The sequence below is a fragment of the Pinus tabuliformis genome, chromosome 4_1, assembly GCF_031772625.1.
Source record: "Pinus tabuliformis cultivar Carrire ecotype Pingquan chromosome 4_1, CPIR1, whole genome shotgun sequence".
Classification (NCBI taxonomy): domain Eukaryota; kingdom Viridiplantae; phylum Streptophyta; class Pinopsida; order Pinales; family Pinaceae; genus Pinus; species Pinus tabuliformis.
In genome coordinates this window covers 714,947,339-714,960,843 of record NC_142303.1, presented here as the reverse complement: position 1 = coordinate 714,960,843, position 13,505 = coordinate 714,947,339, and the positions used below count along the sequence as shown (strand labels likewise).

Below are 13,505 nucleotides of genomic sequence, written 5' to 3'. Positions count from 1 at the left end.
ATCCAACAAAAGCACAAAAGTGGTCTAAGAATTGAAGAGTTAAATTGTAATCTTGTTGTACAGATAATTGATAAAAATTAACCAAAAGCATTTTCTAATTACATTTACTTTAATTGTCTCTTGAGGTTTTGATTTTTCATATGCAAAGATATTCCAAAAGCAAGTATTGTAATCCTTTCAAACAAGTACTTTCTTTTCATGCTTCAAGTATAATTGCATATTGATGCCTTGGTTTAGCACTTCCCTTCTTTTACATTTCCAAGTTAATTACTAATGTTTGAGTTTTGCAAAGATATGTTTCACATGTTTTGATTCAAAAAGTTGATTATCTCAAAAGCATTTTGTATCTTACATATCTTGTGCTAAAAATTCTTGTTTACATTTGAGGGTTACTTTGCTTTCTCTTTTGAGAGCATTTCATTTTACTTTGAGCAAATTCCTTATAAGGCACTGATTTTATGGTTTTTCTCATGTTAATGATTGGCATTGTTATTTCAATTTGCTCACATCATATTTGCTCATAAATCCTTAAAAGTAATCCATTTTCACTATAACACTCCTAGAAACTCACATATTTTAACTTAACTTTTCATTCGGGCCCGTGCCCCCTAACTAACATATGAGATAGTTCAAACAGAGAGAGTCGAGATTAGTTTTACAGCCAAACCTTGTGGAGTTGAAGGCTTTTCTCACTAACTTGTAAGTAGGTGTAGGCGACAAGTGATAACAGGTATGAATCTCGAACTCAATATAACACTTGATATACGCCTACAGCAGCACTCAATCACAGTGGTTCCCTGTTGCTCCTATTCGACCTCCTAAAGGAGACACATTAGACTTCAACGATGCCCAAAATTACCCTTTAAGTATTGCAGTTGTCTCTCATAAGACTCGACCCTATGACAGAAGAGAACACACAACCAAACAATCCTTCGACCTCCTTCAAGGCCTCAAACACATATTCAAGCATGTTGATGTGTGTAAAATGAGGGAGAAGGCACCTCTATATATGATGTGACCATTTGGGCTTGATGAGCCGACATAGAGGTGAAGGCCGACCTTGATAATTTACATGTGAGAAAACATAAATTCAAAAACCCACTTCTCCTTATTCAAATTCGACGATCTTTAGGTCGATTTTTGGTCCTCTCGAAAAGGGGAATTCAATGCCATAATTATCTTCTTCAAAAGACCTGTCTACAGTGGAATTTGGCCCTGGTTTCCTATTTTAACACTCCCTCTCAACTAGGGAGAATTCCACCTAACAATCCATTCATTAACATGACATCTTGTCATTATGTTCCATCTCTGCATCTCATCCCGACTTTGCTGAACACTGATAAAGATAATGAAGAAGAATTTATCGAGAGTGAGTCACAAGACTTTTGCCACTCTCCAATGACTAAAGTCAGTACACATAAGTGATCAAGTTTGATAAACATTATTCATCTTAGACATAGGGAGTACGGAAATGCACGATGCATACATCGTTAGTGCTATGGTCCCAAACCACTTTTCCAACTCATTGGTCAAATGAGAGACACTTCCCATGCGTCCATGACTACATTGGTAGGAAGATGCAAGAACATCAATAGGGAAAGAATATATCAAATCTTGCTCACAAACACTGGTAGGGAAAGGAGAAACCACATCCTACAAACACAATTCATAATCACACGTAGGGAAAGGATGAACCACATCCTACAAAGCCATGTCATAACCATACGTAGGGAAAGGATGAACCACATCCTAAGCGCATACAAATCACCGAGAGTAAGAAAAGGATACACCACTGCCTACATGCATGCCAACCATAGGAATGATACTATTCGTGGGGAAAGGATGAATCGCATCGCACTAACATGTCAACCGTCGAACGTAGGGAATAAGCATCCTACATGAGGGGAAAGGATGAAACACATGTTGATTTTTGGGTACCATCAAATGTGCTCTACCTCCGACGCCCAACTTCTGAAAATCGAATTCCTCTACAGATTTCGGACTCCTCTCTCTCCCTTTGCGCTGGTTCTGCGTGGCCCTTTGGGCCCTGCGTCAGCCTCTACGTCAAGGAATTTGCATGATTCACTGCCTCTCTCTGTTGATGTATCTTCGGTTGAGAATCTCTCTCTGGAAGGTGTTATCCCTACCCCTCAGCTACAAGAAATTTCCTCAATCGATTTTTCCTCCTCAGAACTTCTCACTTCATAAATTCGATTTTCTCTATCTCTCTGCGTGTTTTCCAAATGACCCTCAAGCCCCTTCTTATATCTTCTTGTTGGACAACCAACGGCCTAGATTACATCTTAATCAAAGGCTCAAAGCGTTTAAGCTTGATCCATAGCTTTTTCTAGAGGTTTCACCCTTGATTAGATTAATACCCATTACTATTTTAAGTTTCCTAAGTTTAGACTTAGGAAGCCCATTAAAAATATTAATTATTTTAAAAAAATCACTTCCGTGAGGAATTTCCCAAAACGCTTTATGGATTCTTTGGAATACATGTGCCCAAGCCTTCCTGCAAAACTTGAGGCTTAGAGCACATCCAATGCAACTCCAAATCAACACCTCCTTCTCGACTTCTTCTTCAACCTTGGCTTGCTTTAGACTTTAGGCCTTCTTCCACTTCAGCCTCCTAGAAGGATTGTATCACTGTTGCAATAGACTTTACTCTCCTCGGCCTTCACTACTGCAACATATTAACTTTCTACCTTCTTCCACTTCAGCTCCCTACTGCTGCAAAAGATTTCGTCCTTACTGTTGCAACAGACCCTAAAACATATCCAAAAACTAGAGTTTAGAACCTCGCTTTACTTCACACCCTTTTTCTTCAGACTGTTATAATATAAATTCTTCTCCGAAATTCTCTGAAATAGGGCCAAGATGCCCTATTTATTTTTGAGCTAGTTTGGCGGGCTTGTCAACAAAATTTAGTTACTTTCCACATTATGTTATTCTAGGGGCTAATGTAGAACCAATTAGGTAATTCGACTCCTAATAAGTGTATATATAGGACTGACATGAATTCATTTTGTATCATCACTTGGATTGGATCATTCTCTCTCTTGAGAACTTCGCATTTCCTTCATGGTGGATGAATTAAGGCATGGATGAATTTCGATGTTTGGATTGCATTTTCTTATCTTGGAGCTTCTTTATTGGCAAATGTATTGATGGTTGATTATATTCTCTCACATGTAAGTATGATTTTGATGTTACTTTCTTTTACTTTGTCACATACATTGATCATAGGATTTTCATTATTTTAGGGCTAATTGTTGCATGCATTTGCTACTTCATTATGGCATTATCTTTCTATATAGCATATCTCTATGTATGGGCCATGTTTGTTGAATAAATTTTCGTAGAGATCAAATTTATCTTGATAAGCCATCTTCATTTGCAAACAAAGTATAAATTGCTTTAAGGTCATCCTTTCTCATAATTCTTCATGACTCCATATCCCCAAAGGAATTAGGCAAAAACCGCCATAAGGTTATCACCTTAAAACCTCCTTTTCTTCACCTTTCCCCCCATCTTTTTAGGTCTAGCCATGTTGGGCCACCTTGGCCATCATTTTCCCGACAAAGTAGCCACGGAAAAAGTTCGATCTCCTAGCCTCTACTACACTGGTGTGTCCTCAAGGTCTTCTCCAAATTTGAAGAAATTCTGACAGTGGGATTGCAAGATATCCCAAGCCCTAGCTCTAAGATCAAACTTTGCCCTAGTGTTCGTAGGCTAGTACCTCATTATATCAATTTGGCTACTCAATCAAGCCTTTAGGTACTCACATTGGTTGAACTAGCTTCACACGCTGCCTCATTTAGCCTTCTCTTTGCAAAACAATTTGGCCTCCTTTCTCTTCTGGAAATAATGGAATCTCGATGAAGAATTTCTCCAACAATTCTCTCCTCAAATTCTTTTCCGAAACCCCGCTTCTAGTGTCTTTCACACTATCACCATGCCCTTGCTATCATTGCAATTTTGTGTCTCGAATGTGATTTCCAAGCACCCCATCAATTTTCTCTTATAATCTCACGTTGAGCAACCAATTGCCACTATCTAACTCCAATAGATGGCTTAGATCATCTTGACCCCTTCAAGTTGTTGAAGAAAGTGTAACTAGGTTCGGTCTTCATAAATGTAATTCTGATCTTTATGCTTGTAAAGAAAAGGAAATATTATTTTTGTTATTTATAACAATGAGTTTCTTGCTCATTGATTAGGTCAAGCACATATTTAACTGCTTCTAGGAAGTCAAAGAGTCAATGTATTTATTAAAGACCCTTATGGGCTTGTTACACTATGTAATAATATGTATTAGAGCCATAAGAAGACCTCCAAGCAAATTCATAAGCCTCCTCCAAGCGTTGGCACCATCAAAAGAAGCAATCCAAATTATATAGAGCAACTCGGCTTCAAGTCTTCATGTCAGCCTAAAAGAAGGAGACAGGCTCCTATATAAGGAACCATTCGACCTCCTCAAAGTATAATCATATCATCTCTGAAATCAGGGAGAAAGAGGACGAGTAAAGGGTACGAAGAAGTCAAGGAAACAAGTCTCCAAGTGCAGCGAAGAAGTAATGTGAGTTTTTGGGAACTGTTCTAGGGCTAATTGCAGTCACACGTGCAAAGGCAAGAAGGTTATTATGTTGTCATATCAAGCTCTCCTATTGCAATCATAAAGGAGAAGTGTTTGGGCTAGAAAAGAGTGCCTATAAGGCCTCTCATTCAAGCGAGAAAAAAGGCTACACAAGCGAAGGAAGAAGAAACAATCTAACATAGTTTTTGTGAAGGTATCCCCTCACACATGCAAAGAATTAGGGTTGTATTACCGCTGCTCTAAGTCTGCAATATTTGTGAACAAAAGAAGGCCCAGTTGGGAGGTGACAAGCTCATCTTCTTAAGTTAGAAAGGCTCCATCTCAAGCGAAGGAATAAAAAGGACAATGATCACTCTAGGACATACAATCTAGGGTTTCTATAGTTGTTGGAAGAAGAAGAACAAAGTGTTGGAAGGAGGAAGACGAAGTGTCGGAAGAGGGAGGACGAAGTGTTGCATGAGGAAGTGATCTTGAAAGGGCTTGACTTGTGCTTGGAGGATCTTTTTGTCAAAGGTCTACGGTTTGGCATTGATGAATAGAAGCTTCAATAAGTGAAATCTACGAAAGGGTTTTCCTCTCTAAGAAAGAGGTTTTGCCCTGGCATAGAGCCAACATCATGTGTTCTTGTTTCTTGTGTTTTGGTAGCAATTTGATGAAGTAAACACACACACTAATAAGAAGAAGAAGAAGATCAAGTTAACAAAGATAAATTGGAAAAGTGATTCACAAATTGTTATCAATTCTTGAAGAATCCTACAATACATAACTGCCCTTGATTCTTCAACATGGTATCAGAGCTAAGGTGACACATCAAGGAAAGGGCATCTCAAGAACACTCATAAGGTGACTCATCAAGGAAGAACATCTCAAGGGCAACTACAAGGTTGAAGCATCAAGTCAAGAAGTCTCAATCACATCAAGAACAAGAAAGGACTACAAGAAGACTACAAAGCAAGAGGAGAAACATTTGGTATAAAGGCACCTACAAAAAGAGAAAATCAAAGAGGGACCTACATCAAGCTACACCATCTTAAAAAAGGAAAAGCACTACAAGCCAAGTCATCAAGTAAATCTCATCATCAAACAAGTCCATTTGAAGAAAGCAACTTGAAGAACACCAAGATCTAAGGAAATCAAGCCATCAAGTCTTCAAGAAGAAAGTAAGTCCACTACATCTCAAACTCTATCAAGTAAGTATATGTCCCCTTCTGAATATACCTCAATGTCTTTTTACAAAGAAAGAATCAAATTGGTTGGGACCACTAACTTCCTTGCATGGAAGAAGAGGATTCTAATAGAAAGCCTTAGCCAAGTACAATAAGGATGAGACACAAGCTAAAAGTATTCTAATAGAATCCATCAAAGACTCATTCCTTATGTCTCCAAATTTGAAACATCAAAAGAAATATATGACAAGCTAATAGAGCTATTCTCGGTAAGCACATCGGGAGAAGTGATATCTCTACGAAATGATTTGTACAAGATGAAGATATCAGAGGATGGGATAGCTCCATACTTCATGAAGATCTCTGAGATGAGGGATCAACTTCAAGAGTCGGGAGAAATCATGTCTGACAAAGAAATGACAATCGTAGTACTCAATTCTCTACCTAAGGATTGAAGCAATTTCACATCAAGCATATATTTCAAGAAGGAAGCTACCCAACTAAGTGAATTATGGTGTCTATGTAAGATAGAGGAAACTATTCTCAAAGCAAAAGATGATGTGGGATCAAAGGAGCAAGCATTTGCAACCATGGCCATGAGAAAGGGAAAATTTGGCAAATTTGTCCACGAAGAACAAACAATAGAGATATTTCCAAAGTCCAATGCTTTGGATGCCAAGAATATGGACACTACAAAAGGAATTGTCCTAAACTTAAGAGGGACAGCAACAACAAAAGAAAAAGGGAAGAAGCTCATATAACTCAAGAGGTGAAAGAAGAAGACAACAAGCAGAAGAAGGAACATCATCCAGATCTCTACTATGACTAAGTCTACTTCTTTACTTAAAATCCTCTTTCAAAGTTTTGAGTAGAATAGGAGCACGTAGAAATAAAACAAAATGCATGGTTAAAAATATCTTCTAGAATGTAGGAGCATGGTGTAAACATAGCTCAAAATAATCATATAGAAGGAGCATACCTATTATAGGACATCATCCATGATAAAAGACTAATTGATCATGATTAAAAAATCATGGAAGTCCTCCATCATCAAAAGGATGAAACATTTGCAGGATGAGGATCTTCAAGATCCTATCACAAGAATCTTCAAAAGAAGATTCATAAATAAGAGCAAATGTGTCAATGGGAATTCCATTCACGAAATACAAGGAAGGATGATATGCAGGCAAGAAAAGATGAACCAAGAAAGGCTACACCAATCAAAAAGAACCATCAAACGAAGTCGAGATGATAAAGGAAAAATCAAGATGAGGTATGTATGCATCAAAGTTTAAGTCATGTCATCATATATGTTATTGAGTCATGGGTATAGTTCTAAAAACATGATCAAGTACAAAAGGATCTCTTTCACCGAAGACATAGTCAAGAGCATGTACTACATCTAATAAAGGTCAACAAAAAGAAATTCTCACATAAGGAGTATAATGTTGTTGACTAGTCCAAGAAGCAAGTGAAGAAAAAATACTTTCTTAAGGAGTATAAGATTGCTAATTAAGAAGCAAGTGAAGAAGAAACGTTGACTAGTCCAAGAAGCAAGTGATGAAGAAAGTGCTCTCATGAGGAAGTACAAGGTTGTTATGTAAACAATTCAAGAAGAAGCAAATGAAAGATCAAGCATGTGAACAACACCATGGTCATAAAGAATCACTATCTGACAAGATCCATTAAAGACATCTCACGAAAAAAGGCACGACAACTCTGACAAAGGAAGAAAAATATCAAAGGACCCTTGACACCTATGAAGGCCTTAGAGATATTAAGGTGCAGATGACTGCTTCAACTCTGCAAAGATGTCATGATGAATAAGCCATCCAACAACAGCACAAAAGAGGTCTAAGAATTGAAGAGTTAAATTGTAATCTTGTTGTAGAGACAATTGATAAAATTAACCAAGAGCATTTTCCATTACATTTACTTTACTTGTCTCTTGAGGGTTTGAGTTTTCATATGCAAAGATATTCCAAAAGCCTGTATTGTAATCCTTTCAAACAAGTACTTTATTTTCATGCTTCAAGTCTAATTGCATATTGATGCCTTGGTTTAGCACTTCCTTTCTTTTACATTTCGAAGTTAATTACTAATTTTTGGGTTTGGCAAGATATGTTTCATAGATTTTGATTCATAAAGTTGATTATCTCAAAAGCATTTTGTATCTTACATATCTTGTGCTAACAATTCTTTTACATTTGAGGGTTACTTTGCTTTCTCTTTTGAGAGCATTACATTTTACTTTGAGCAAATTGTTGAGAAAATTCCTTATAAGGCATTGATTTTATGGTTTTTCTCATGTTAATGATTGGCATTGTTATTTCAATTTGCTCACATCATATTTGCTCATAAATCCTTAAAAGTAATCCATTTTCACTATGACACTCTCCTAGAAACTCACATCTTTTAACTTAACTTTTCATTAGGGCCCGCGCCCCTTAGCTAACTTATGAGATAGTTCAAACAGAGAGAGTCGGGATTAGTTTTACAGCCCCTTCTCTGAATTCCTTGCCACCGACCAAACCTTGTGGGGTTGAAGGCTTTTCTCACTAACTTGTAAGTAGGTGTAGGCGACAGGTGATAACAGGTATGAAGCTCGGCCTCAATATAACACTTGATATACACCTACAGCGGCACTCAATCACAGTGGTTGCTTGTTGCTCCTATTCGGCCTCCTAAAGGAGACACATCAAACTTCAACGGTGCCCAAAATTACCCTTTAAGTACTGCAGTTGTCTCTCATAAGACTCGACCCTATGACAGAAGAGAACACACAACCAAACAATCCTTCGACCTCCTTCAAGGCCTCAATCACATATTCAAGCATGTTGATGTGTGTAAAATGAGGGAGAAGGCACCTCTATATATACAATTTGATGGGTGCCAATAGATGTAACCGTTTGGGCTTGATGAGCCGACATAGAGGTGAAGCCGACCTTGATAATTTACATGTGAGAAAACATAAATTCAAAAACCCACTTCTCCTTATCCAAATTTGACGATCTTTAGGTCGATTTTGGTCCTCTCGAAAAGGGGAATTCAATGTCATAATTATCTTCTTCAAAAGACCTGTCTACAGTGGAATTTGGACCTGGTTTCCAATTTTAACACTCCCTCTCAACTAGGGAGATTTCCACCTGACAATCCATTCATTAACATGACATCTTCTCATTATGTGCCATCTCTGCATCTCGTCCCAACTCTGTTGAACACTGATAAAGATAATGAAGAAGAATTTATCGAGAGTGAGTCACAAGACTTTTGCCACTCTCCAATGACTAAAGTTAGTACACATACCTAGATGTAAAACCACAAACAAACTTGATCCCAAGTGATCAAGTTTGATAAACGTTATTCATCTTAAACATAGGGAGTAAAGCAATGCACGATGCATCCATCGTTAGTGCTATGGTCCCAAACCACTTTTCCAACTCATTGGTCAGATGAGAGGCACTTCCCATGCGTCCACTACTACATGGGTAGGATGACGCAAGAACATCAAAAGGGAAAGAATATATCAAATCTTGCTCACAACCACTGGTAGGGAAAGGAGAAACCACATTCTACAAACACAATTCATAATCACACGTAGGGAAAGGATGAACCACATCCTACAAAGACATGTCATAACCATACGTAGGGAAAGGATGAACCACATCCTAAGTGCATACAAATCACCAAGAGTAAGAAAAGGATACACCACTTCCTACATGCATGCCAACCATAGCAAGGATACTATTCGTGGGGAAAGGATGAATCACATTGCACTGACATGTCAACCGTCGATCGTAGGGAATAAGCATCCTACATGTGGGGAAAGGATGAAACACGTGTTGATTTCTAGGTAGCATCAGATGTGCTCTAGCTCCGAAATTTTGTGGAGGGGCTAGAACACATGAGATCTCCAAGACCCAGAAATCGTTTGGTGAAATTCCACACGGATTGTATTTTATTAAAATAATTAATATTTTTAATGGGTTGCTTAAGTCTAAACTTAGGAAAATTAAAATATTAATGGGTATTAATGAAAATATGGGTGATAAGCTTCTAAGAGACGAGGATCAAGTCTAATTTAATCTTAGTCGTTGATTAGAGATTAGATCACAACCGTTGATATCTCAACAGGAAAAGTATAAAGGAAGGCTTGGGATCAGTTGGAGAAAACACAGAGAGATTGAGGAAATCAATTTTCTAAGGTACAAAGTTCTCAAGAGGGAAATTGAGTAGGGAGATCTTGCAGCTGAGGGGCAGGGATAGTTCAAGAATACTGACAGAGAGGCAGAGAGAAGCTTGTGGAGGCAGCACAGTAGCTAGGAGAGTTGACGTTGGGCCAGTCTGGGCCCACGCAGCCTTGAGGCAGAGCCAAAAGGGGCCAGCACAGTGACAAAAAGTTGTGTTCCACGTAGAGAGCCTGAACTACCGGAACTACTAGGAAAGCTGACACAATGGGCATAAGAGCTGACACAGAGCCTCAGAGAGCTCCACTCAAGCCCATGCAGTTACCGCGAAGGAGCAACGCAGATGTAGTCAAGGCTATAATTAATAACCTTCCGCGGAATTCAAAATTTGAATGGAAAAACGATATTCTATGGTACAAGGGAAGAATTCATCTGGGCTCAAATTCCAAATTTAAAGCCAACGTTATCAAAGAGTCGCATGATTCACTGTCAGCCAAATATGTAGGAATGCACGCCAGTCATTCTTTTGGAAGGAAATGAATAGTGATATTCAAAAATATGTAGGAGAATGTGATCAATGTCAACAAAATAAAAGTGAGAACATTAGGACCCAAGGGTTGCTCCACCCTTTAATATCCCAAACCAAAAATGGGAAGAAATATCGATGGATTTTATTGAAGAATTACCCATGTCAAAGGGGAAAGATAAAATTCTTGTAGTAGTAGACAGAGTCACAAAGTATGCACGCTTCATAGGAATGAAGAAATTAGATTCAACAAAAGAAATCACTGAGAAATTAGAAGCTTACCTTCGTTGATATGCAGCAGACAAGCAAAATAAGTGGGCACAGTGGTTACATCTCGTTGAATGGTGGTATAATTCAACTTATCACACTTCCCCAAAGATGACCCCATATCAAGCTATGTACGGATATGAACCTCCCAAATGGAAGGATTTGGCCATTTCCGAGACAAGTTCCAGCAGTAAACGAGCAATTAGAAGAAACCCAAAAAGTTTTTCAAACATCAAAAGAAAATCTAAATATTGCAAGAAATCGCATGAAGCAGTGGGTCGACCGACACGGAACATAGAGAGAATTTGTAGTTGGAGAATGGGTATTTGTTAAACTTCAGCGTTACAAGCAATTATCCCTAAAACAATAAGGAAAAAAAAATTGGCACCAAAGTTTTATGGACCATATCAAATTAACAAAAAGATCAACCAAGTACCATACAGCTTAAGCCTTACAAACAAAAGTAGAGTCCACAACGTTTTCCATGTATCTTGTCTTAAAAAGGCATTGGGCAAACACTAATCAACTCAAACAACGCTTCTGATATTAGATGATGAAGGCAAGTTCATCTTAGAACCAAAAGGAATTGTTACCACTAGGGAAAGGAAGTTGCGATCTCGAGTAATTAAAGAATACCTTATCAAGTGGGAGAATCTACCAGAAGAAGAAGCCTCATGGGAGACAGAAGCTTTTTTCCAAAAACACTCATCATTGTGTATGCATTGAGGACAAAGCATATTTTCAAGAGGAAGGCAATGTTATGTAATTAATTAATATGTAATTCGTGCATGATCAAAGATCATGCCCCTTCCCATACAGGTGCTCAAGGGCTTATTTAAGCCAAGGCCCTGCCTGTAAAACAAAACATCATTCATATATATATATATATATATATATATATATATATATATATATATATATATATATATATATATATATTCATATTTTTTGAGTTTATACGCTCTAGACCAGTTGCTTCTTAAGAATGGTTGGTCTTGTGTTTGTTCTTTTAATCTGATAGACCTCTTGAGAAGCGAGAGGTTTCACAAGATTTGAAAAGTCATGATCAAGATTGTCATTTGTAGTCTTTTCAGAAGTGGTCCTATAAGTGTTGTGCGACGAGAAAGGGAATGGTTCAAGATCTTCAACATGCTCGGGCAACTGAGATTCCCTATAGAGAACAAAAAGGGGTTCCATCAAGCTCAGGAATGGTGGCATATGATAAAACCATTTGTAGTTGTCCACCAATTGGAGTAAACCATTTCCTTGACAAAAGCCACCACCAAGCATTAAGCACATCAATGAAAACAATATCCATTATTACATAAATGTCCTTGTTAGCTAACCAAGATACCTTCACATCTTTAATAAGACCATAGACAATATAGATTTAGAATCAAATCCACATGTATTCTTATATAGCCTAGTAATTCCCATCTCCAATTGATGCAATACTTTCAATGGCATGACATTTGCCAAAACCCAAAATCAAGCATAAAACTATGCAATATAAAATTGTTACTTACTCGAAATACCAAGAAAGGATCAAGACCCTCGTTCTTATCAATGTGCAAATTTAATACTATGACAAGTGGGTAATCAGGTTCATCATCAAGAACTAGAGCTTTCTTGATTTGCCTCCTTTGGGGAGGAAGTTTAGCCATATCTTTAAGGGAAATTGGCACAGTCACCTTACCCAAGACACTGTCCATGTCAACATTCAACTCAATCTCATTACTCTTAGGTTTTGGCTTCGATTTTTTTGCACTTTCCCTTGGGAAGTATCCTTCGATTGAGATGCATTTTCAACACTAGAGCTTGTTTGGGGTTAATCTTTATTCTTCCCAGAATACTGCAGGCTCATGAATCTTCCAGTATTCTCAACAGCTAACACAGGTTCAGCTTGCTCAACATTGATTCGTGTTTTCCTAAGCTCTAGGGGGGCATAAGTATTCACAAGTAAGATGTTGAGTGCATTGGTTTCATTTACCATATTCAAGTGTTCTGAGTCTGGTTGATTTTGGGTAGCATCGAATGTGCTCTAGCTCCAAAATTTTGTGGAGGGGCTAGAATACATGAGATCGTCCAAGACCCGAAAATCGTTTGGAGAAGTTCCACCCGAATGAGGAGTTATTAAAATAATTAATATTTTTAATGGGCTCCTAAGTCTAAACTTAGGAAAATAAAAATATTAATGACGATTAATAAAGATAAGGGTAAGAAGCTTCTAAGAGACGAGGATCAAGTCGGTTTTAATCTTAGTCGTTGATCAAGGTCAAATTCTTCTAGTGACAGGGTGAGATCATCTCACTATTTGTTTTGTCCAGTTTCTCTCTGTATCGAATAGCCAGGCAAGCTTCCAACGAATTGTACCCATATTTACTATTGCATAATAATAAAACCCTCAGAGCTGTTGCATCGGTTTACCCGCATTGGGTTTTACCAGGGACGTTTGTCTAGAAATAACAATGTCATTGTGTTGTATCTATTTCCTGTTCAGTTTCTTGTTTTTGATTATAAATTTAAATGGTGTAGGTTGCAATTGTATTTACTTCGATATTTATAGTAGAACACCGTAAATAACTTGCATGGATTAACAAGTGGAAGCAATATCAGTTTGTTGCAGCAGTGATTCGGGTGGTTTCTTGAATTTTCACATGTTATCAGAGCTATAGGTGAAGCAAGAAGAACAGAGCTGAAAGACCCAGCACTGAAGGAAGCAGGGAATTCGAAATTCCTACAGAGGAAGTAATTTGAAT

General features: G+C 37.8%; 1 protein-coding gene across 1 annotated transcript in view; it reads right to left on the bottom strand.

Annotated features, from left to right (window-relative positions):
- LOC149178130 (uncharacterized) overlaps positions 1-12,458 on the bottom strand; it is a 41,950-nt gene extending 29,492 nt beyond the window's left edge. Inside the window, exon 1 of the mRNA XM_089421996.1 lies at positions 12,269-12,458. Within this exon, the coding sequence (XP_089278122.1) occupies positions 12,269-12,458 (190 nt within the window). The remainder of the gene's footprint in view (positions 1-12,268) is intronic.
- Positions 12,459-13,505: the final 1,047 nt, after the last annotated feature.